We start from the raw sequence: 25733 nt of genomic DNA, 5'->3' as shown, positions 1-25733 counted from the left end.
TGAACTTGGTAGGAAAGTCTATCTACTCTGGTCAGTTCCTTCACCTTACTACTCTAGTCTGTGGTGAATGCTGTAGATATGAATTCATACATAGATAAATACAAATCAGCTTTTTTTTAAATCTGAAAAAACAATTTCTGATCTGGCTGATAACTTGCATAATAAAACCAAAGGATTTAGGGCATTAGTGTCAATCTATTAGAGACCATCCAATCAAAGATTCTATTAAGACAAACATGGAATCTAGGGGTCACAGGATCCCAAGTACTCATTATGGGAAATAACAGCTAGATGTCATCAAATGTGTAAGAAGCTTACCTAATGGTTATAAATAAACACTGAACTGAACTGCAGGTAGAACTAACCGCTGGAAGATACCAGAGAGTAGTGGTATCCAGTTGGAATGATCATCACCAAGTCTAACTGCTGTTTTCAGTCATAGAAAAACAAAGCCAACCATGTGAGGTTGTGATCCCCAATATCAAGGGCTCTCAAACATTTGAACAAAATATTGTAGCAGATAGTGCTGAAGGCAGAAGAGATATCTAAGGCTACTAGGAACAGGTGGAACCATTATCAAGCCCCAAATGCAATTCATTGAATGTTTCAGTACTGCGACCCTTTCTAAAACCATAGTGAAATTGGTTAAGTGCAAAGAAAACCTTGTGAAAGAGCAGCTTGTTGAATTAATTTTTTCCCTTCTTGGTTGCCACCTTTTGGAAAGGGCTATTGTTATGGACATTTGTACAAAAGCAGGAAGCTAACCTCCATGTATGCTGTCTTGTTAGAAAGTAAGATTTAAGGACATCTTTGAAAGCTTTCTCATGAGCTGTATGGTATCTGTTTTTCAAACAGGGAACAGACAGCAAGCTGGCCAAAGCCTTTTCATGAGTACAAGAAGGTGGTTTTCCGAGAGTATATGGACAGTCAGTTCACTCAACCAATGGTCCGTGGAGAGCTGGATGAGCACTTGGGAATAATGGGGCCATACATAAGAGCAGAAATCAGTGATGTAATAATGGTGGGTAACATCAAAGGTAATTTGTATTTTAAAAACCTTTGATTCTTATAGATAAAAAGAAAGAAAGCTATAGGAAACTCAGTCCTTTTAGACTTACCTGTAGGTAAGCATCTATTAAAGGCTTTGTGGTACAGTTCTGTTGATCTATCGTGAACCATGATATCCATTTCAGAGCAATTATTGTTTAACTATATCAGTTTACTAAGAGGGTCATAATCGAACGGGGCACCCAAGTTTTCCTGAGGGCGTCCTCGCAGGACGTCCCTGCGAAGGGACGGGGAAACCCATATTATCGAAACAACATGGGCTTCCATCATTCGTTTCGATAATACGGTCGGGGACGCCCAAATCTCAACATTTAGGTCGACCTTAGAGATGATCGACATAAATGTTGAGATGGTCGACCTTAGAGATGGTCGTCCCCAAGTTTTTGGCGTTAATGGAAACCGAGGACGCCCATCTCAAAAACGACCAAATCCAACTCATTTGGTCATGGGAGGAGCCAGCATTCATAGTGCACTGGTCCCCCTGACATGCCAGGACACCAACCAGGCACCCTAGGGGGCACTGCAGTGGACTAACTGATGCATTAACTGAACGGAAAAAGCCCTTCCCTTACCTATCCCTTAGCGATTCGGAAAGGAAAGGGGCATGCATGAAGGAAATCGCATGCAAATGAGCTGCTCACTCTTAGCTCATTTGCACATGATTTCCTTCCTAAGGGGGGGAAGCCAGTTCAGAGCAGCCAAGCATTATGCGTGGCTGCTCTGCGCATGCCAAAGATGGCTTCATACATGCAGACAAGCTGCGTGTATAATAGATGTCTACAACCTTAAATAAATTGCCATCTACAACCTTGCAGTTGAGGAAGTCCAAAATGTGGATGTTTCTGTGAGAAGGATGTCCAAGCCTTTCCTATGCCTCTGATGTCCCCTTTATTTATTTGGATTTTGGATCACAAGTAGCAGCAGTGGTATTTGAACCAGCCACCTCTGGATTGCAAGACCACTGTTCTAACCACTAGGCCACTCCTCCACTCCCTTGAAATTTGGCTGTCCCTGTAGGGGGGGGGCAGTTCAGGATGTCCAAAATGTTTGAAAGAAGGAATGTCCACGCCTTCGCTATGCCTCCGCTGACACACACATACCTCCCCCCTCCCCCCCAGGGACCTGCATACTGCTGCGATGGACCTGAGTATGACATTTCAGGCTGGCAAAAAAAGTTTTTTAAGTTGTTTTTTTCAGGGTGGGAAGTGGTTAATGACCACTGGGGGAGTCAGGGGAGGTCATCCCCGATTCCCTCCAGTGGTCATCTGGTCAGTTTGGTCACCTTTTTGAGGCTTGGTCGTAAGAAAAAAATGGACCAAGTAAAGTCGGCCAAGTGCTCGTCAGGGACGCCCTTCTTTTTTCCATTATCACTCGAGGACATCCATCTGTTAGGCATGCCCCCAGTCCCGCCTTCGCTACGCCTCCGACACGCCCTGGGAACTTTGGTCGTTCTCGCAACAGGAAGCAGTTGGGGATGCCCAAAATCGGCTTTCGATTATGCCGATTTGGGCGACCCTGAGAGAAGGACGCCCATCTCCCGATTTCTGTCGAAAGATGGCTGCCCTTCTCTTTCGAAAATAAGCCTGTAAGGGTTAGAAGCATGATCATTTTTCAATATGCATTTTGAAAAATATCAATTCTGAAAAATCCTAGTGGAGATTTGCAGGTAGTTAGTAATTATCATCAGGTTGCATCAATACCACTATTTCTAAAGATCATGGAAGGCTGTGCTTCTAATACTGGATTTATATCTGGATAAGCATAATATCCTGCAATCATCCTAGTCCAGATTTCGTAAAAATTATAGTATCGAGTACTAAGCCAAGGAAATAATGTAATCTTTGTCCAATTTGACTTGTCTACAACTTTCAACCTCGTCGATCATAATATCTTGTTGTCTTGGTTGAGTGAAATAGGGCTATGTGATAATATATTGAATTGGTTAAATGGTTTTTTAACCATCCAGAGTATCAAAGTGCAAAAGGATGGCAAACTCTCGATTGGTTCTATTCCTGGTTGTGGGGTGCCGCAGGGCTCCCCATTGTCTCCACCATTGTTTAATGTTTTGCTCCAACCTCTGGGCACAGTATTGGTACAATTCTTCATCTTTGCTGACATATTATTATAGTGCTACCTGTGACCAATGATTGGACCAATACATTGAATAATATATTGAGTTCTGTACAAGTAATTGAGGACTGGATTTTGGCCTATCGCCTCAAACTAAACCGAGAGAAAACTAAGTTTTTGTGGCTGAGTCCATTCAATTCATCCAAATTTCCTCTGCATGTTCCATATTGGAAAGAACACCTTTACCTTTGAATTCTGTTCCAGAATTCTGGGGGTGGAAGTGGATAGCATGTTAATATTTTCTAGTCATGCAAAATCAGTAATTAGAAAGCCATTTCATATTTTGAGAAAAGTGAGGACGATTCGTAATTATTTTGATCTGGCAAAGTTCAGATTATTGGTTCAAGCATTGATCTTGTCCAGATTGGATTACTGTAATGTTATCTATAATGGTTGCATAAGCACTTGCAGCTTATTCAGAATACAGCAGCATAATTGATTTTCTCGCTCAGTAGGTTTGAGTCTGCCATTCCATTACTAGTGAAATTGCATTGGCTCCCAGTGGATACCAGGGCACAGTTCAAACTATACACTATCATTTTTAAAATTATATATGGTATAGCACCATTATATTTATGTCAGTTGACCATACTGCTGCATAATAGCTCTACAAGAAAAACTTGTAATCAAATGTTATGTTTCCCTTTGACTAGGCAGATTAAATTGAGAAAATCATTTGATTCTTCCCTTCATTATCAAGTGGCATTGTTGTGGAACTTGTTACTTTTGGAAATCCATTTGCTTACTAATTATCAAGTTTTTTGTAAAGTTCTCAAGACATTTTTATTCAAAAAAAATCTTACCCTAGGACGTTGAAATCTTCAGCTCAATGTGCTGCGGTGGCTAAGAAGGTGAACAGAATGTTGAGTATTATTAGAAAAGGGATGGAAAACAAGCATGAGGATGTTATAATGCCGTTATATCGCTCCATGGTGTGACCACACCTGGAGTATTGTGTTCAGTTCTGGCCGCCTCATCTCAAAAAAGATATAAAGGAATTGGAGAAGGTGCAGAGAAGGGCGACAAAAATGATAAAAGGGATGGGACCTATGAGGAGAGGTTAAGATGGCTAGGACCCTTTAGCCTGGAGAAAAGGCGGCTGAGGGGTGATATGATAGAGGTTTACAAGATAATGAGTGGGGTAGAGCGGACAGATGTGAAGCATTTGTTTACACTTTTTAACAATAATAGAACCAGGGGACAGAAGATGAAATTAGAATGTGGTAGGTTTAAAACGAATCAAAGAAAGTTTTTCTTTACTCAGCGCGTAGTTAGACTCTGGAACTCATTGCCAGAGAAGGCAGTGACAGCAGCTGGCCTTGCTGAGTTTAAAGGGGGTCTGGACAGATTCCTGAAGGAAAAGTCCATTGATCATTATTAAATTTGGGGTTTTTGCCAGGTTCTTGGGGCCTGGATTGGCCGCTATCGGAGACAGAGTGCTGGGCTTGATGGACCTTTGGTCTTTTCCCAGCGTGGCAGTGTTTATGTACTTACCCCCCCCCCCCCCCTATTTACTAAGCTGGGCTAGCCATTCAAAGGGCTGTGTCAGCATTACCTCACCGCCAGCCTCTAGTACGGTTAGTAAACAGAGAGGTTAATGTTTAAGAATTCAATAATTGATGTTGTTTTATAGGGAATTTTGATAATGTTTTATATTTTACTATCTATGTCTGATTAAATATTCTTAGGATTTGGAAATTATGTCTGATAGATTGTAACTCTGAAGTATTGTTTCCATCATTTTTTTAATTTTTTTTTAGTGTAATCCGCAATGAACTACTTTTGGTAGGCAAAAACTTTCTGGCAATGTATTTCCGAAGTCTGGCTGCTTGAACAGCAAGAGATTGGTGAAATATCACATTTTACCACACTGAAATGTACCATACAAGTCACTAACCTGTGGTCCCTCAGAACTGCAAGTTGGGGAGGTACCACAGGTTAGTGACTTGCAGAGGAAAGTTCTATTTGAGTTGCAGCAGTCAGGCACATCATGGATTTTTGGCTCCAGGAATGCAAAGACAGCAGGCTATAAGCTGGGCCCTCTATCTTTCTAAAGGGCCAATTCCTGAAATAGAACCCCCCCCCCCCTCCAAATCTTGGCATCTAATCTCCCACAACATCCAATCCACCCCAATTCCCTCCCAGTATCTAATATTCCCTCAATCCCCCCTGGCATAGAAGATACCTCCTCCTTCACATGCCCCCCACCCCATTCCCAATCCTCCCAGAATAGATTATACCTGAGTTACCCTCCCTCCCACATAGGTGACAAGCAGCCAACCAGCCCCCCAAATTCCTTAGTCCCTCCCCTGGCACTTACCAGTAATTTCCTTGTTCTCTAGTGGATGAGCAAGAATGATTCCCAGTCACTCCTGATCCTTCTGCTGCTTGCTTTAAAATGGTACTTTTTGATCTTTGAGTGTTAGTCACACAGTTCTACTGCTTGGGGTCAAGCTGCCAAATAAGAACACAGTGCACGCATTTGCAACTTTGTTTGTCATTATTTAGCTCACATGTAACAGAAATGTGTTAAGGGCAAATAATGCACAATTTTGCCATTTAATACTTGTTATTTCACAGATGTTGTACAGTATTCCCTTAATGCACATTAGTTACTACCCCTCTAAGTAGGGAGGAATAACCTGTGCTAAACTGCCTGATCACAGCCATATAAAATTTTAGCCTACTTCTGTATGCTAAATATTTTTATTTATTTAGATTTTGCTCACACCTTTTTCAGTAGTGGCTCAAGGTGAGTTACATTCAGGTACTGTGGATATTTCTCTGTCCCAGGAGAGCTCACAATTTAAGTTTGTACCTGAGGCAACTGAGGGTTAGATGACTTCCCCCAAGATCACAAGGAGCAGCAGGTGGGATTTGAACTGATCACCTCTGGATTGCAAGACTGGTGCTCTAACCACTAGGCCACTCAGCAACATTCCATGTAGAATCTCAAATAGTAGCAACATTCCATGTAAAATCTCAGCAGCAACAGAATCTCAAATAATTTATTTGGATTTTGCTCACACCTTTTTCAGTAGTAGCTCAAGGTGAGTTATAGTCAGCTACACTGCATGTTTCTCTGTCCCAGGAGGGCTCACAATTAAGTTTGTGCCGGAGGAAATGGAGGGTTAAGTGACTTGCCCAAGATCACAAGGAGCAGCAGTGGGATTTGAACTGGCTACCGCTGGATTGTAAGACTGGTGCTCTAACCACTAGGCCACTCCTCCACTCCAAGTTTGTAAATAAGGGGCTAATGAGTTGTTTAGACATAGTTCCACTATTTACTAAGATATGCAGAAGGGGTTCTGATAAAGTCAGTACACTGATTCCTGCATGACAGTGTTCTTGCTAGTTTTATTGACGGTAGGAAGTTGCTAATTCTGACCCCCCTCCTCTAAGTACACCCAACTTCCCTCCCTCGCCCCCTCACAAATCCATCCCTCCTAAATCTCACTATTACCCTGGCTGGCAAGAGAAGCACTGTCCACAGCTCACTACCCTCTTTTTGAATGGTGCTCCCTCTGCTTCACATGTTGATCCTTGTGGTTCTAAGTGAATGAGAAATAGGTGATAGGGTACGATAGAAAGGCAGAGCTTTAAAGAGAGGATGCAGAGTATATACAATAATCTTGAACTTAATGACTTGAAAAAATGTCAAAGTAGACAAAGAAAACAGTTGGACGATGCCATGAAGGAATCTGTGAACAAGTGTTTTAAGTCCTATATAATAAAACTCACCGTCAACGTTCTGAGGACACTGATGTCACTGTCAGGTCCTCTGGGCACTTCCTTCTGGTTCGAAGCCTTCGTGGTGGTGAAGCCACCGAAAACACTGTGTTGGGGCCCACCCTCGCGTCAAATGTGATGACGTCGAGGGCGGAGCAATGACAGCAGATTGAAAGTGGCGTGCAAGGTCAGCAACAATGGCAGACGAACGCCGACGGAGTGAGTATGGAGGGGGGGAGGTCCGGAAGGAAACCGTGCTAGCGCCCATTTCATTGCCGCAAGAAACGGGCATGTTTTACTAGTGTGTAAAGAAAATAGGTAAACCTAGCTAAAGTTCCACTTCAGCCTATTAAAATGCAACATTATGCTTTATTTCTCAGATTCATTTTAAGAATCTTGCTTCTCGGCCTTATTCCTTCTATTCAAATATCATGCCATTTGAGGGTGATCTGGAAGGAGAAGATGCACACAGGGCTAAAGAAGTGATGCCTAATGAGATTCGTCAGTACTCTGGGAAGGTGTCACCCCAGATGGGACCAACGGAGAATGGATTTAACTGCAAAGCCTGGACTTATTTCTCTAATGTGGACTCGGTAAGAAAAACTATGATCCAGAAAAGAACCTATAAAAAAAACACTCAACTGTCATTCAACTTAATTATCAGTTTGCCCTAGTTCTGCTAAAACTTTGCTGACCTATTCCAGGTTGTGTAGTTCTCTGCAGGACCTCAAGAATTGGCATCAAGGATAAAATAACAGCTATTTTCATAGTTCACACTGAAATGGATCTTATGGGGTAATGTTCACCCCTTAGAGGTAAATGGCTTGTAAGCCGCTCGCAGCCGTGGGCAGAACTAACCCTGCACATTCAATGTTGGAGCATGCGTAACTCCCAGCATTGAATATCTGGATATGTGCATTGAATGGAAATTAACTGGGCACTGGCCAATATTCAGACCATGCCCGGCCTTTTTGCTGCCCTAACTTTACATACTTACTTAGCCGGTTAGCGAACTGAATATTGCTGCTAACTGGCTGTTGTGGCTCCGCTCAACCTCTGCCCCTGGACCGCCCCTGACCTAGCCGGTTAGGGCAGTGGTTCTTAACCCAGTCCTCGGGGCACACCTAGCCAGTTGGATTGTTGGGACATCCACAATGAATAAGTATATCCTGGGAACCTGACTGGCTGGGTGTGCGCTGAGGACTGGGTTGGGAACAGAAGCACAGCCAGGTTGAAGGCATGGGAGGAGCAGAGAGCAGACCACTGACAGTGCTGGCATATCTTTTAAATGTGATGGATCACGTAAAAAATAGGCACTGGCGGAAGTCTGTTTAGGAAAGCAGCTGCTCCCCTGGCACCCACTCCCCCAGCTACGCCTCTGATTGAGAACCACTGGGTTAGGGAATAGCTGGTTAGCAAAAATATTCAGTGGCACTACCCAGTTAAGTGCTGCTGAATATCGGCAGCCAGCCAGCTCAGTGGGATTTAACCGGGCAGGAGTATCTCCTGCCTACATTTCTAGCTAAAAGGCAATGGGAAAATAGGGCTTTACAATATGTCCCCTAATTTTAATCTTATTGCAGTGCTATATAGACTTCTGACTTGGGTCAATGCTAGTGACATGTAGACGATAGGAAAGTTATACAGTAGACTAAAGGTGAAACTAAGGAAATAAAATTCACCTGTATTAAATCATTTCTTCTCTCCTAGGAGAAAGATTTGCACTCTGGTTTGATTGGCCCCTTATTGATCTGCCACCCGAATATCCTGAGCAGGGCTTTTGGGAGACAACTGGCTATCCAGGAGTTTTCTCTGCTTTTCACCATCTTCGATGAAAACAAGAGCTGGTACCTCACTGAGAACATAGAGAGGAACTGCAGAAGTCCCTGTCCAATCTGGATCGAAGACCCCAATTTTCAAAACAGCAATCGTTTCCATGGTAACAGTGTTCACCAAATTGTCCGTATGCATTGTTGTTTCCACAGTATATCCACCATGGTGATATTAGTTGTGAATATACTATGCTTTTACAGCCTTTGGACTTGTTTGACTTTTCACACTCGAACTAGTCTTGTCCAATGCGCTGAGGCACCTTTAAAGATCTCCACTGCAATCACGTTTGTTGGATTTTTTGAGCATATTGTTCTATATTATGTATGTTCATCAGGAGTTATTTTTTGCCCCTGACTCAGGCGTAGACACGGTGAAACACAGCTCGTATCGGGAAAATGTATTAAAGAACTCTTGTTTGTTCCAGTATTGAAGGCCCTTTTTTGCTTTTTTTCTGTTCCTTCTGTTCTTGTACATTTGACTCTCTCATTTATCACCTTGTTTTTCTTTCACACAGAATGTCAAAGTATTTTCAATTATAGATATATCAAGTGACACCATATGCAAACAACTTTTCTGTAGGCAGGTCTTCTCTCTGTCAGGATATGGGTATATCAAGGAGATTGTTGTGTTCTAATTCAGGGCAGATGTTTAGGGCTGGTTATCCTATAGAGATTATACAAATTTCATATCAATGATCCTTTTCTTTATGGATTATCAGATGAATGGTTTAATGCCTTTAAACTACCTAGTTGTGCTTCAGCCTATTGAGTTATCTAGACCGAATGATGAAATATTGTCCTATTGTTTTCTTGCTTCTCCCTCTCCAGCTATCAATGGCTATGTGAGAGACACACTACCAGGTCTAGTGATGGGCCTGCATCAGAGGGTACGGTGGCATCTTCTAAATATGGGCTCTAGTGAGGACATTCATGCAGTATATTTTCATGGGCAACTGTTCACAGTCAAGACAAACCAAGAGTATCGAATGGGAGTGTACAACCTCTATCCCGGTAAGAGATACCATGAAATGATGCAAGCAAACAACTCATACATAATATGATAAACTTCAATATCCACAGATAGTCTTTCTCTGTTTCATCTTCCCCTCTGCAGATGAGTGAAAAATGTCAGTTATCTGCCATTGTTTCCCCTCCCATTAACATTCTCTTTGAGATTCACAGGCACCCTCAAATACCCACGTGATCACTGAGTGTGCTCCAGATTTCTTACAGTTTGAACTCTGTATGGCCCTATGAAGCTTGCTTCCTCCTTGTACAATTCTGTACAAGTGCTGATATGGGGGTCTGAATACCTGAATACCTTAGAGAGAACACTGGTCTCAATTATACTCCAGTAAAAACCTTTCATGATCATCAAAATTCAAACTCTCTGGTCCTGATCAAATTTGCAAGACTGGGGTATCTGCTAAACGGCAATCAAAGACATAAACATTCAGAATTATGTTCATGACTAAGCAACTTTAGAGTACAATTAAATTGGACGCTAATTTTATACTTTCTCCATAATTTATATCAATTTTTCCCAAACTGGTCCTAGAGCCTTCTCTATCTGGTTTTCAGGAAAGCCGCAATGAATATTCATGAAATATGTTAACATACTGTAGGTATGCAATGTGTGCAGATGTGTTCAAGCATATTCCAGACTGGAAGCCAATCCACTAGCAAAGTGATCGTGGAGGGGAAGTCTCATAAAATGGTTGAGTCTGATTGATAAATTCAGTTGAGCTTGATTAGGGGGATGTGTTTGATGACACATTCAACCTGTTAAATTTGCATTTGAATTTTTATTATGATCTGTGTCTGCAGGAATCAAGTTTTCTTTGGGTTGAACATCGTAATATGTATTATGGGGCAATTCTACAACTGTGTGCCTTCATTTAGACACCTCCAGGATGTGTGATAGGAGCCAATTCTATAACAGCACATGGGCACCCAGGATCCATTATAGAATACTAATGTAACCCGGTATTGGCTCGCCTAACATTTATACACTCACAGTTATACCAGCCATAGAGCTGACATACGTGTGGACACCTAAATGCAGCAGAGGTGCATGTGAGAGAGATCAGCCATAGGATGTGGAGGAATGCTCAATCCCTACGGACGTCGTGCAGACAAACCAATGAGTAGGCTCATTCAAAAAACACAAGGGGGATGCCCAGATGCCTTTATGTAAAGTGTATTAAAAATCACACCAATATGACTCGACACAGCGGACGGTTATGCCATTGGGCTTCATTTGCAATTTACTCCAAGAATTGCGAGTGTTTTTCACTTGGACATTGCTTTTCTACAGCATATGGTTGCCTAGCAACTTGTTCCAGTCCATACAGGTAGAATCACATAGACAGTAAAATAAAGCATACACCAAATTCTAAGAATCCTGAGGCAGGTGCTCATGCGCCGAAACACAGCCACTGTGTCAAGCCATATTGGTGTAATTTTTAATAAACTTTACATATAGGCATCTGGGTATCTCCCTTATGTTTTTTTGGATGAACCTACCAACCCTACTCTTTGGTTTGTCTGCAGAGGTGCATGTAAGTCACCCACATAAGTTAGAGCCCCAACCCATGCTCCTCCCATGTATAACCTCCCCACCCCACCACCACCACCACCTTGTATTTATCTGCTATGTAAACTAGGGGTACCATTTAGGTTTCCCGCTGGCATTTTTGCAGGTAACTGTACACTTGTGCATGTAAATGCTAGTATTGCAGAATGCTCTAAATCACAATTGGGTGGTAGTGGGGTTAATACAATAAATATAGTACTTTATTTACACCTCCACTATTTAGTAAGAAGAGATATGATATTATATTCTAATATAATCATGTTATAGTCAATGGAGGAAAAAAGCCTCAAAGTGCCAAGGTCTATAGTAATTCCTTCCGGCACACAATCAATCCCGTTTGCCGATTCTTCGGTCTTTAAAGGGATTTGATATTTATCATAGGCAAAACCTCCGTGATGTCATGTAGGAGTATGCAGTGTTGACCAGGTGTGTTGGGAAGGGTGAGATCTAAGAGAACCAATAATAGACGCCCAACACACCTGGTCAACACTGCATACTCCTACATGACATCACAGAGGTTTTGCCTATGATAAAGATCAAATCCCTTTAAAGACCAAAGAATCGGCAAACGGGATTGATTGTGTGCCGGAAGGAATTACTATAGACCTTGGCACTTTGAGGCTTTTTTCCTCCATTGACCATAACTCGATTATATTAGAATATAGTATTGTAGAATGTACACCTACAAGGAACGTGTAAATGCAGGTACTGAGATTATACAGTTGACTTTCACAAGCCTAAGAATCAGCTATTCTGCATGGCTGATTTATGGCCAACTATGGTAATGTACCCATTTAGGGGGCTCATATATCTAAAGTCACCCTGATGTAAATCTGAAGAGCAAAGAAGGGAAAAGTATCTTCCAAACCCATTTGTATGATTTGTTTTATTCATTATGTGAACCAGGTGTGTCTGGCACAGTGGAAATGCAACCAACAGAGGCAGGGATCTGGCGGGTGGAATGTGAGATAGGGGAGCACCAGCAAGCTGGAATGAGTGCACTGTTCCTGATATATGATGCAAGTGAGTCTCGATGATGGTGGTGGGTACTCAGATCTCACCTTTGGCTTTATCCATTTCCATGTCTGTTTAAAATGCAACATCAGGTGTTATTCATTTATTTATTTGTTACAAGAAATTATTTATTTTGGGGGAAAGAGCTCTAGAGCACTCGCTACTGTTTATAATTTAAGAGCAGGCGCTGTATATATAAGTTTTAGGATATTAATTTCTCCACCAATCACCAAAGGTGATAATTGCAATATATAAATAAATTAAGTATATATAAAAGATACCATATACTCAGAACACAAAGAGACCGTATTTTTAGCTTCAAAAGGTTGATTTAATATACAATTGCACACGAGAGGTAGGTTTTTAAAAGGATCTTAGAACAGAGAATTTGTGCATAAAATAGAACAAAGTAGCAGTTAGGTTAACTCACAGTCCTTGTTACAAGCATGCTGTGGTCCAGCTGATTGATGAGCACATGATCAGGAGCAAGGCATCAGCAGACTCCAAAGAGAGCAGCAGGTCCCAAGAGGAGGCAGGTTCCAAGAGAGCGAGCTGGGCTGTTTCCAGGCCTTTTATAATGTTAGCAGAGAAGCATGGTGTGTGCATGTCCTGGATATTTTGCAAGGCATTATGGTTAATGTAGTCTGTTCACATGACCACATTATAAGTCCTTCTTTCTGCAGATGTCCTGGCGTCCATTTGTCTGATAGATGATGGGAGGGGCAGGTATACCTCTGATGACAGGCAAATATTCTGTTTATGCTTTTCCTCTGAGTTCTTTGTTTTCAATGGGGTATTCAGGTGCCCACCTTAGTCAAGATTTTGTTAGGTGGGAGGGCAGAGGAAGCTATATATCTCTCTTTTGTCTTTGTTAAGTGTTTGTAATTGACTATCCCTGCTATCAGAAGTTCCCAGAAAAAGGGATAGGGAGAGAGGGGCTTGAAATGAAACTATTTTCTCTGCTGCAGTGTCAAAAATATATTTTTAAAAGCTGCACAAATATATTGGTGTATATATATGTATCTGATCCAACACAACATCATGCTACACATTTAATTCTGATGACTGGCTTATACCATAACATATTTATATACTTAAAATTGCTTATATGCTGCCTGTTTTCTGTCTAAATGACATACAAAGAACAGGTAACATGTTTCAAGGACTGTAAACCCCATGATGAGATAGTTGTATGGTTGACATAAGCCTTACAGATGCTAGATTGCCATGTATTGGTTTGGAGGTTTGAGGATTTTCCTTCTGCAAACCATGTTACCATTTCATTTTTGTGCTTAGATACATACTTTTTCAACAACAAAAAAAATGGGATCCAGAGGGGTTTAAAGAATCTCATAAAGCACAATTCAAATCTCTAACACAGACTCACTCACCTCCTACTCTCAGAAGCTGGATCATAAGCTATAAAAATGTATGCCAAAACCTATACTGCCTCTCCAGTGACTTATCAAGATATAACATAACAACAGGCAGCTCCTTGTGACTCTGGGCAAGTCACTTAACCCTCCATTGCCCCAGGTACAAATAAGTACATGTATACAATATGTAAGCCGCATTGAGCCTGCCATGAGTGGGAAAGCGCGGGGTACAAATGTAACTAAAAAAAAAAAATAACTGTATGAAAATCTGCATCCTAAACTCCAAACAGCCCCCCAACTAACATCGTATTATCCAAAAAAGGCCCAAAGCTTCTAGTCCCTGGACTCATTAGTTGTACCCAAAGAGGAACCCCCCTTTTCAGGGCTTTTTTTGTGGGGTTACTTGGTGGTACTGAGTACCGGCACCTTTTCCATTGTCTTCTATAATTGGCCCATGGACCCCAAGTTTTAAATGAAAGAGTTCAAGTTCTACACACCAATTCGGCCTTGTCATAGATTCTGTGACTGGTTGCAGAGGGCCTGGCTATTATAGGGTGGGTCCCTCAGTGATCACCCCACCCCAAAGGGTGGCCCTGGCATTTGAGTACCGGCATCTTTTTCAGTAGAAAAACGCACTGCCCCTTTTGAATGCCCCTTTGGAGGCATCCATCTGAGCTTTCCTACCCCTACAGGCAGACTTGTAATTCCACTGCTAGTGATGTCTCAGGTGGCAGGGCTCTCACTGGAGACCAAGTTCAGGCAGGGTCATCAGCTGCTGGAAGGCCTGATAGAAAGTCTTGCCCTCTCCCCTCTTCACCAATGTCCTTCTTTGTGCCAGTTCAGCTGTACAGTAAAAATTATCCATGCAAACTGGTGGAAAGTAAGTAATTCTTCCCTATCCTTTAGTGAGCAAATATCCGATGTGATAAAGAAATCTTTTTATCAACTACGTAAATTATGCTTGATTAGAAACTCCATAGATAAATCCTCTTTGCGTACACTAACTTACGCCTATATTTTATCACGTTTAGATTATTGTAATATAGTGTATGCAGGTCTTTCAAAACTTAATCTAAAACAATTACAGATGATACAAAATACATCAGCTCGTATTATCTGTAGAGCTTCAAAATATGACAGGATCACTCCATTGTTACATCAATTGCACTGGCTTCCAATAGAAGCAAGGATAAAATTCAAAGTTCTGACATTGACACACAAAGCTTTTTATTTATCTAGTCCATCATATCTGTCTAACCTTACTATCCCCTAAACACCAACTTGGACACTTTGGTCATTGACAGACAATAGACATGTAATTCCATCCCCATCTAAAGCTAGATGGGAATCAACGCGAACATCAGCATTTTTTTTCTTAGCTCCCTCACTTTGGAATTGTCTTCCTAAAGAACTCAGGCTTGAAGATTCTTATACTCATTTTCGTAAAGCTTTAAAAACACATGTCTTTCGAAAGTCATTTGAAAAAAATGCTTAAAATAGAAATAAAGGGAAAAAAACTTTTAGTTTTTCAATTTTTTATCAATGTCTTTATGACTATAGCTTGTGAAATCTGTATGTGTGTTGACTTTTTGCAGTGCTTTTCTATCATAAATGGATTTCAGAGTATGTCTACTGATTGTCTTAATGTTATTTTAATGTTATTTTATATTGTAAACTGTTCTGATTTACCTTTGTAATAAGTGACGGTCTAGTAAATAAATAAACGATAAACAATAAACGAGAATAATATTTTGGTATATAGCATATTCATAATATGACCAAAGCACATTGAATAAAAGAGTAGAGACTGACTCCTTCCTTATGACATGGATCTCAGTGATCACCCTGGTTATTAAATCCTATGATAAAATAGAAATAAAACAAAATAAAACATGGAAAAGAAAATAAGATGATACCTTTTTTATTGGACATAACTTAATACATTTCTTGATTAGCTTTTGAAGGTTGCCCTTCTTCGTCAGATCGGAAAGAAGGGCAACCTTCGAAAGCTAATCAAAAAATGTATTAAGTTATGTCCAATAAAAAAGGTATCATCTTATTTTCTTTTCCATGTTTTATTTTGTTTTATTTCTATTGATTACCTTTAAAAGTGGACTAACACGGCTACCACACCTCTCTACTTATGATAAAATAGAAATCTGTGAAATAAAATAAAAAGGGGCTAAGCACTATGTTACCTTTACCTTAATTTTCAATCCTGTGGCTGGAATAGCAGTATAATGAAGGTTTGGGTTGAAGTGTGGGGAGATCAGTGCCAGTGTTCCTGCTGTCCTTAGTATTGCCATGATACCAAAAGACACAACAGAGTTGTTTGTTTTGTAGCTTCATTATGAACTGAATATGTTAGAAATGTGTATATTTATTTTTTTGTTCTGTATTTTTAAAAAATTCTAAGCTGAGGTTTCTTCCCTGTCTGATTCTAGATTGCAAGCAGCCTTTGGGATTAACCTCTGGGAACATTGCAGACTTTCAGATCACAGCTTCAGGGCATTATGGTAAGTAACAGAATCTGCAAAGCTTTAGTCAGAAAAGTATGTACAAAACTAACAGCATCACCAACTTTTCTCCGCTGTATCTTTCCAATATGTTTACATTTTATTCCAGCTGAATGGTAGAAGATGATATTACATGTCATTCATTGATGATCAGCAAGTCACCAGAAAAGTAGCAGTTTATGTTCAGGAGACATACAGGCCTTGTAATTAAACTACATTTAACTCTGTAGGGAATTTCTCTAGACCCAGATTGTGGTCATTAGTGAGACACCAAGAATGAAGGTAGCATTACAGCTGCCCGAGAACATTTGTCTTCAGGGGCGTAGCCATGGGCGGGCCTGGACGGGCCCAGGCCCAGCCACTTTCCCTCCAGGCCCGCCCACCCAACATCCCTCGCATATCGCTGCCTTTTCTCCCACAGCTCCGGCCATCTGGGAGCGTTCAGCTTTGCTTGCCCTGAAATTCTTGTCCTCCCCGCCGGCGCTGCCTCGGTCCCTGCAGCATTCTTTTCTTCACCCGTCACCGGCAGCACTGCCATTCACACAGGCAGCTCCGCTCCCCTCTGCCGCGTCCATCTGGCCCTATGTAAACATGAAGTGCATCAGAGAGGGCTAGATGGACGTGGCAAAGGGGAGCAGAGCTGCCTATGTGAATGGCAGTGCTGCCGGCGATGGGTGAAGAAAGGAATGCTGCAGGAACCAAGGGTTGCATGCAGGGTTACAGCCCCATGCACATTTTTCATTTTGATTTGCAGCCGTGGTGGGACACAGGGGTGGTGAAGAGAGAGGCAGGGAAGGGCAGAGCAGAGCATGGAAGCTCGCAATTCCTCAAGACCAGAGGAGAAGCTAGTGGTTAGGGGGGTGGGGTGGAGAGAGTGAATGAGAGGCGGAGAATGGACTGGAGAGAGTGAGTGAGAGGCGAGGCCAGGGAGAAGAAATCCTGGATGGCTGTAGCAAGGAAGGGGGAGTGAGAGAGGAGATTCTAGATGGAAGGGAGAGACACTGGAGGGAAGGGGGAAAGGAGAGACACTAAATGGAAGAAGACAGATTGAGAGGGGAGGCAATGGCAGGGAGATAGAGGGGAAGATGCTGGAGGAAAGGAGAGACATTGGATGGAAGGGGATGAACAAGAATGATGGGAGATGCCGTAAAGTGGGAGAGAGGACAAAATGCTGGATGGAAGAGGGAAGGGAGACATTGGAAGGAAAAGGGAACATAAAAGAAGGGGAGACACTGGATGGAAGGGGATGAACAAGGGAGATGGGAGATGCTGCAAAGGGGGACTCACGTAGATATTACTTATGACTTAAAAGGCAACATCACACGATATCCCACGAGGAGTCGCACAGAGAAAACAGGGAGTAGGAACGGAGTCAGGCTCTTCAAAACAGACCAGAGACGCAGTATGAGGATAGTAAACTTTTAATGGATAATAACTCAACAAAGTACCATGTTTCAGCACCCAAGGTGCCTTCTTCAGGAGTCTGGGTGTATGCATCAAAAGACTGAATCCTCAATATACAAACTGTAAACAGAAGTGGTCTTTAGAAAGACCTTTGGGGTCGTAGTAAATTCTGCTGCTTGTGTAAGCTGCTTGAAAGCTCGAAAAAGGCAACATGACACTTTTACTATATTAATGTACTACATGGAAAGAGAAAAGAAAAGAAATATTAATCTGGCCTAAGATTTTTCTTGAGCTTTGGATCAAATATGTGGCCTGTACCTTAAAATAACCTGATAGACAAAGATAAAATCTACTCCTATACAATTCAGTTGCTTGGTGCTTCTAGTGAAAGATCGAATTTAAATTGCTTTTTAGTTGTCAATTTGTGGCATGACAAGATATAACAAAAACCTATTTTCTCCTTCTTGTTTCTAAAGACCAGTGGGAGCCCAGATTGGCGAGACTAGATAACAGTGGCTCAGTCAACGCTTGGAGTGTGGATGGGGTAAACTCCTGGATCCAGGTAAAACAGGTTTACTGATTGGGATAGTCTACTCAAAATATTTTTAAAAACATGGTTTTCCTAATATTGTAGCAGCACTGTGGTCAATAATTTTTAACCAACTTTATCCATTGAAATTTAACTTAAATAAGGCATGGCATATGGAGTTTGGCATTCACAGCTCTTATGGTATTACCCCAAACCAGGTTTTTTGGCCCTAAACATGCCTGCTTTGTTAAGATCCACACAGTCAAAAAAGGAATCCTGTTCCGAGGGAATGGATCCTCAGAAGCTTAGTCAAGATTGGGTGGCAGAGCCGGTGGTGGGAGGGGGGACTTTTGGGAGGCAGGGATTGTGCTGGGCAGACTTATACGGTCTGTGCCAGAGCCGGTGGTTGGGAGGCAGGGATAGTGCTGGGCAGACTTATACGGTCTGTGCCCTGAAAATGACAGATACAAATCAAGGTAAGGTATACACAAAAAGTACCACATATGAGTTTATCTTGTTGGGCAGACTGGATGGACCGTGCAGGTCTTTTTCTGCCGTCATCTATTATGTTATGTTACTATGAAAACAATCCAACATTAAAAATCCAAATGGGAAAAAAGTAGGGATGTACGAATAGTGAATAATGTATATTGAGCTTTAACTTAACATAGGTGCAGTGCACTTCAGACAGGTGGACCCAGGCCCATACCCCCACTACCTGTTACACTTGTGGAGGAAACTGCGAGCCCTCCAAAACCCACTAGAAACCCACTGTACCCACATGTAGGTGCCCCCTTCATCTGTAAGGGCTATGGTAGTGGCATACAGTTGGGGGTAGTGGGTTTTTGGTGGGGGTTGGTGGACTCAGCACACAAGGTAAGGGAGCAATGGTCAGATGTGTACCTGGGAGCTTTTTATGAAGTCCACTGCAATGCCCCCTAGGGTTCCCGATTGCTGTCCTGGGATGTCAAGGGGACCAGTCTAGTAAAAATGCTGGCTCCTCCCACGTCCCAATGGCTTGACTTTGGACGTTTTACACTTGGACGTCTTTGTTTTCGAAAATGACCGGAAATCAAAGACGTCCAAATTGCAAAATGTCCAAATCACAGGATGTCCATGGTATTTTCAAACATAAAAGATGGACGTCCATCTTTTTCGAAAATGACTTTCTTTCTGGTTCGGAATTTGGACGTCTTTGTAAAACGTCCAAATTCTGACTTAGACGTTTCTTTTGAAAATGCCCCTCCAAATAATAAAAGAAGCAACATGAAATCAGAGAACAATTGTTTATTTCAGTAGGATTTAGCACAGGCAACACATGACCTTCCTAGTTCACAGAACATCAGTAACATCAGTTCAGTTCAGTTCAGTTTTACTAAAATTGATATCTGCTGCCCTCTTGTGACTGGCACAGAGTTCCCCAAGAACTGTAAAGACTTTGGGCCCAATATTCAAGAAACGCTGAGCACCTAAATTTATGCTCCTAAATTAACCCCCTAAACCAGGGGCATGGCCAGACCTCGAGGTGGGAGGGGGCCAGAGCCTAACGTGAGGGGGGCACGTTCTCAAATGCAAAAGAAATCTCTGGTGGCCCAAGTGAGCTTCCTCCTCTACCCTCCATCCACACTGGTGGTGTGGTGGACCCCTCCCCCATACCTCCTTGTTAGAGGAGGGAGTATCACCCTTTGATCATAGGCACCAGTTAAATGCAGGCGCTTGTGGCCTCTAGCGTCCGCATTTACTTTGATCATCTGGGCATGAATATCCGGTTTTGCAGAGCCAGGTAATGCATAGCCAGTGAAGTCTGATACTCACCAATTAGGGGCCGTTTTACAAAGGTGCGGTAGAGCTACCATGCCAGTAGCGCATGCCAAATCGGCCCTACTGCCAAGGCAGTGTGGGAGCCAAGTGGTAGTTCTGAAGTCGGTGTGTGCAGTTTCCCACAATAGAAAATAATTTTGTATTTTCTACTGAAGGGGTTGTTTCTGGCGGTAGTTGGCATGCTGCCCAATTTGCCACGAGGTTAGCGCATGAACGTTTACCACCTGCTAAATAGGTGGTGGTAAGGGCTCAGGCAGCGAGGTGTGGTCTAGTGGTTAGTGCACTGGACTTTGATCCTGGGGGAACTGAGTTCAGTTCCTACAGCAGAAAAATATGTTCCTACACAGTAAGGACTAGATTCTGTTATGGCGCCTGAAAAAATCGGTGCCCAAAATATTTCCACCTATGTGTATTCTGTAAACCGTGCCATTTATGCGAAGTAAAACTTGGTGTAAATATCAGCGCCTAGGTTAGGTGCGGAGCATGCGTGCTCTATAACCATGCGCATAGATTTTCTGAATGCTCACGGTCTGCCAATTCCATGCCCATGCTCATGCCCCCTTTTGGCAGTATTCATTAGAATTTACGTGCACCACTTTACAGAATATGTCTAGCAAATTGTGCACATAAATTCTAATTAATGCCAACTAGTATCAATAATTGCTTGCTAAGCGGAATTATCAGCGCTGTTTGACTTTAAGTAATTAAATTGAGTGCAGAAATCCAGAACACAACAGAATTTGCATGTGCTATTTCAGTCACACTATATAGAATCCCATCCTAATACATGACATGCAATTAACCTGTGATAGAACATGTTAGCTATCATGTTAGGGTGGTAACACTTACCATGCACTCACTGACATGTAAACTGATTTGGTAAAGATGTTCCTAAAATCTTTGAAGGCCTAGGTGTTTAGATCATAAGAAGGGAATTAAACAGCCTGCATTGATTACATTGGTTGGTCAAATCTAGGTGTTGCCACCAGGGGCGTATCTGCGTGGGGCCACAGGGGCCTGGGCCCCCGCAGATTTCGCCCTGGACCCCCCTACCGCCGTTAACCCTCCCCCACCTACCGCCAACCCTTTCCCCGCCTACCGCGGTCACCTACCCCCGAGGTCCGCTCCTGCCGGTTTTTTAAAATATTACTTCAGCTGGCGGGGGACCCCAACCCCCGCCAGCCCAGCCGAGGTCTTTAACTTCTTCATCCTCGTGCTGTTCCTGCAATGCATCCTTCCAGTTGGACGGAGTTTGACGTCGCAGCACGTTGTACGTGCAGGACGTCAACGTGCTGCGACATCAAACTCCGTCCAACTGGAAGGATGCATTGCAGGAACAGCACGAGGAAGGATGAAGAAGTTAAAGATCGTGGCTGGGCTGGGCTGGCGGGGGTTGGAGTCCCCCGCCAGCTGAAGTAATATTTTAAAAAACCGGCAGGAGCGGACCTCGGGGGGGTAGGTGACCGCGGTAGGCGGGGAAAGGGTTGGTGGTAGGCGGGGGAGGGTTAACTGCGGTGGGGGAGGGTTAACGGCGGTGGGGGGCATTATAATGTGCCCCCTCACTCTAGCCCCTGCCCCCCCTACCGCCGAACCTCAGATACGCCCCTGGTTGCCACAGCAGGCATAAATTTGGCCAGCCAGATTACTCTTCTTCCTAGTGGCCTTTGAAAGTTGTTCTGGGGGGCTACCAGCTCCCTGACATTTCCATCCTAGCTGTGCTGTACAATCCACTACAGGGAGCTGCAAACTCTGAGATGCCTCTGAACATACCCTTCTCCTTCCGTGATTTAAAAAACATAAGCAGGGAAATTTCTGCTCAGCACCTAGAAAAAACCCCTCTTCCCAACACACACACACACTCCTTCTCAAATGCTAACTGGCAGGAGGGTACACTCTTTCTTCCTCCCAGCTTAGCATCCCTCATTATTCTGACAATGATGATACGTAACCTACATGCAGGTAGCCAAATTGGCCTGTACATGATCTTAAATTAATGGAATATCCTTGTTTTTGTCAGGTGGATCTGTTACATCCGATGATCATTCACGGTATAAAGACACAGGGGGCTCGACAACGTCTGTCCAGTCTCTATATTTCTCAGTTCATCATTTTTCACAGCCTAAATGGGGAGACCTGGAAAAGATATAAAGGGAATTCCACAGGCTCTCAGATGGTGAGTATGCCAGCCTGCGTTCCTGAGAATTACTTATTGGTCTGGTTTCCAGATTAACCATGTCATGAAAATTAGCCTAGAGTCAATATACAGCAGGGTAGTTGCCATTTAAAGAAATCCAGGCAGGTTGCTGGATTTTCAGCCAGCATGCCAATTTAAGTTGGAACTCTGAATTTGCAGTTCTTAGTTTACATGGATAAATTATCCATTTAAAGTTAGGACTGTTGTTTGTGCATTTCTCCTAAATGGATAAAAACATCGGGAGAGCCGCAGAGCATTGCTGCATAAATTTGGGCCCAGCCCTGTCCTCTCCTTCAAACATTTTAAAAAATTCTCTAGATTCCCCCAATTTCTTATGATCCAAAGCCATAATCCTGGTGGCAGATTTCCACAAATAATACTGGATTTTCCCCAGAACTGCAGGGAAAATTGTTTACACCCTTGAAACCTTGATGCGAATCCTCAAGCCTACATTAGGCATGGATCCTCTTTATTCTATAACAATGAACATAAATTAAAGGAACGCCCCTAATCCACTCATAACCCTCCCATGGCTGCACCCCTTTTTTGAACCCATGCATAAAAGTTTCACGCAAATCCCGTGCCTAAATTTAAGTGTGCAAATTTTAATTAAATCCCATTATCACCAATAATTGCTTGTTAAAATCTCAATCATCGATGCTAATTGGCTCATTAATCAATTAAACTAGACGTGCAGTTTTGGCCGACTTTTACAATTCGAGGTAAAATGCTTAGCTGCATTAAAAAGGACATAACCAGCAAAAAAATAAAAGGGTTGATAAAGTAGAGTAGAGGAGTTGCCTAGTGTTTAGTGCAGCAGCCCGAGAATCTGGGGAACCAGCTTCAATTTCTACTGCAGCTCCTTGTAACTTTGAGCAAGTCACTTAACACTCCATTGCCCCAGGTATAAAATAAATACCTGTATATAATATGTAAAGCACTTTGATTGTAATCACAGAAAGGTGATAGATCAAATCCCATCACCCTTCCCTATACAAGCCATTGGTGAGACTGCATTTGAACTGCTGTGTTCAGCTTTGGAGGGTCTATCTTGCCAAGGATAAAGACGTTCAGAGGAAAGTAACCAAAATGGTATGGAGTCTGCCATAAGACATGCGAGAAGAGACTTAAATATGTATATCCTTGAGAAGAAGAGGGACAGGAGATATGATAAAGACATTAAAATTCTTCAAAGATAGGAGTAAAACAACCTTTTCTAAAAGTGGATAGGCAATAGAATTAGAGGACATGAAATGAAGTTGTAAGGAGGAAAACTGCAAAGCAAAATCAGAAAATACTTTTTCATAGAGAGAGTGATGGATGCTTGGAATGCCCTTCCTCAGGAAATAGTGAGGGGGTCAAAAACAGTGACAGAGTTGAAAACGGCGTAAGATAAACGCAGAGGTTCCTTAAATGGCATGAAGATGGAATAAAGTATTGAGGATTTCCATTCACATTAAAACTTAAAATAACTTTCACCCTCTAAGAATTTACAAAAAACTCAAGGAACAGAGTAGACTGCACCAGGTGTCAGCTAAAACCCTAAAGACAAAAGGTGTGTGTGTTGGGGGAGGGGGGGGGGGTAAACCTGCACAAAGTCACAGGTACAACTCTGCCTGCCTTTCTGGGCAAAATAGATTGGGCCAATCTGGTCTTTATCTGCCATCATTTACTGTGTCACTGTTTAAATATAGCCCATAGTTTACTAATAAATGATAGTAATGATCAACTTTGTTTATATAATGCCATATAATGTACATACGGCATCTCTCATGATCTGCTGTATTCCTTTCACTAGGTTTATTTATGTCTCTGTTGATGTGATGTAAGACCAATCCTTAATCCATAGGTGATACAGATGAAACTTGCAGTTTATAACATTGTGAAATTGACCTTTCTTCTTTCATATTTTTTCTTTAATGCATACATTCACTTGACTTTCAAGCCCGATATTCAGCCTGTGATAGTAAGCAGCTAGCAAGCTGTTTCCTGCCATGGGCTGAAATAACCCCGGATATTTAATTCTGGGGTGCGCACAGCTCCAGGCATTGAATTGTTGGGTATGACTACTGACCTGGAAGTTAACTAGACACTGGCCGATATTCAGCCCAGTTAACTCACCATGGGGACTTTTAAAAGGTGTGCTGAAAAATGGCTTGTGGTAGTGTAGACTCGTGTTTTGGGCGCACACAGAATCATTTTTCAGCGCACCTGTAGAAAATGCCTTTTTTAAATTTTCGCCAAAAATGTACGTGCAGCAAAATGAAAATTGCCATGTGTCCATTTTGGGTCGGAGACCTTACTGCCAGCCATTGACCTAGTGGTAAAGTCTCACGCGGTAAACAGGCGGTAATGACCTGTGCGCGTCAAATGCCACTTGGCGCGTGTCCAATACGCACATCCAAAAATAAAAATTATTTTTCGGATGCGCATATTGGATGTGCACCAAAAATGAAATTACCGCAAGAGCCATGTGGTAACCATGCGGTAACTCTATTTTGGTGCACATTGGGCACGCATAGACGCTTACGCGGCTTAGTAAAAGAGCCCCAATATAAAGTTAGGACAGCTAACTGGCAGTTTCTTAGCCAGTTAGCGGATTGAATATCTTTGCTAACTGGCTACGTTGCCACTCCACTCATTGCCTTGCCCTCCCCTAACCTAGCCCACACAAGCCTCTCCTGGCCATTCAAATCACTTTTCTACCCCAGAGTATATGATGCTGCACTGCATCCAAACATATATGTCCAAGATAGCAGAATGCATGTCAGTTTGCATCCTATCCATATAGACCTTATTATAATTGTCCATTTCCACACTAGAAATTATTTCTGAGCAATTTAAGAAAAAAAGGCAAGAGAGGATACAAAAGAGACATTCAAAATGGTTCCTCAGAATACTACTGTCCATCATTTCTCTTGCATGCCCTCAGAGACATTGTCATTAAGCCATTTCTCTACCCTTCTGACAGGTGTTCTTTGGTAATGTGGATGGTACAGGTGTGAAAGAGAACAATTTCAGCCCTCCAATCATAGCAAGGTACATCCGACTCCACCCTACTCACTACAACATTCGCACCACTCTGCGCATGGAGCTTTTGGGCTGCGATCTGAACAGTGAGTGTGCCAGAAGTCTCTTACATGTTATTGTATTTTGGTAAACAAAACAAAAGTGGAAGTCATCAAAAGTCCAAATGTTCAAGACTGTAAGTAAGCACAGAGTCCAAGAATGTCCAACAAATTTATTCATCCATATTCAGTAAAACCTCAATCCAGTTACATATACCGTGTGCATTCAGCTCTACTGAAATGTTTTTTTGTTTGCATTCCACTAGAGCTGAATGCATACGGTATATGCTCTCAGCTTTGAGAAAGGCAACATATTTTGTCCTGAATTTTAAACCTCTTTCTACCCATAAGTGCAACATTTATAGGACCCCTGACGAAGATTTGTGTGCCGAAACATGGCCCGTGTTGGGTCTTACTTTTGTAACTGGAATGGATTGAGGTTTTATTGAAGATGGA

General features: G+C 42.3%; 1 protein-coding gene across 1 annotated transcript in view; it reads left to right on the top strand.

The window, feature by feature from the left end:
• Positions 1–25733, top strand: part of F8 (coagulation factor VIII) — a 143601-nt gene that overhangs the window by 99196 nt on the left and 18672 nt on the right. The window contains exons 15-23 of the mRNA XM_030208938.1: positions 856–1021; positions 7308–7520; positions 8638–8866; positions 9588–9770; positions 12262–12378; positions 16190–16261; positions 18142–18227; positions 22033–22188; positions 25181–25325. Of these exons, the coding sequence (XP_030064798.1) occupies positions 856–1021; positions 7308–7520; positions 8638–8866; positions 9588–9770; positions 12262–12378; positions 16190–16261; positions 18142–18227; positions 22033–22188; positions 25181–25325 (1367 nt within the window). The remainder of the gene's footprint in view (positions 1–855; positions 1022–7307; positions 7521–8637; positions 8867–9587; positions 9771–12261; positions 12379–16189; positions 16262–18141; positions 18228–22032; positions 22189–25180; positions 25326–25733) is intronic.

The sequence above is a fragment of the Microcaecilia unicolor genome, chromosome 7 (genome assembly GCF_901765095.1).
Source record: "Microcaecilia unicolor chromosome 7, aMicUni1.1, whole genome shotgun sequence".
Lineage (NCBI taxonomy): Eukaryota > Metazoa > Chordata > Amphibia > Gymnophiona > Siphonopidae > Microcaecilia > Microcaecilia unicolor.
This window is presented reverse-complemented; position numbering and strand designations above follow the sequence as displayed.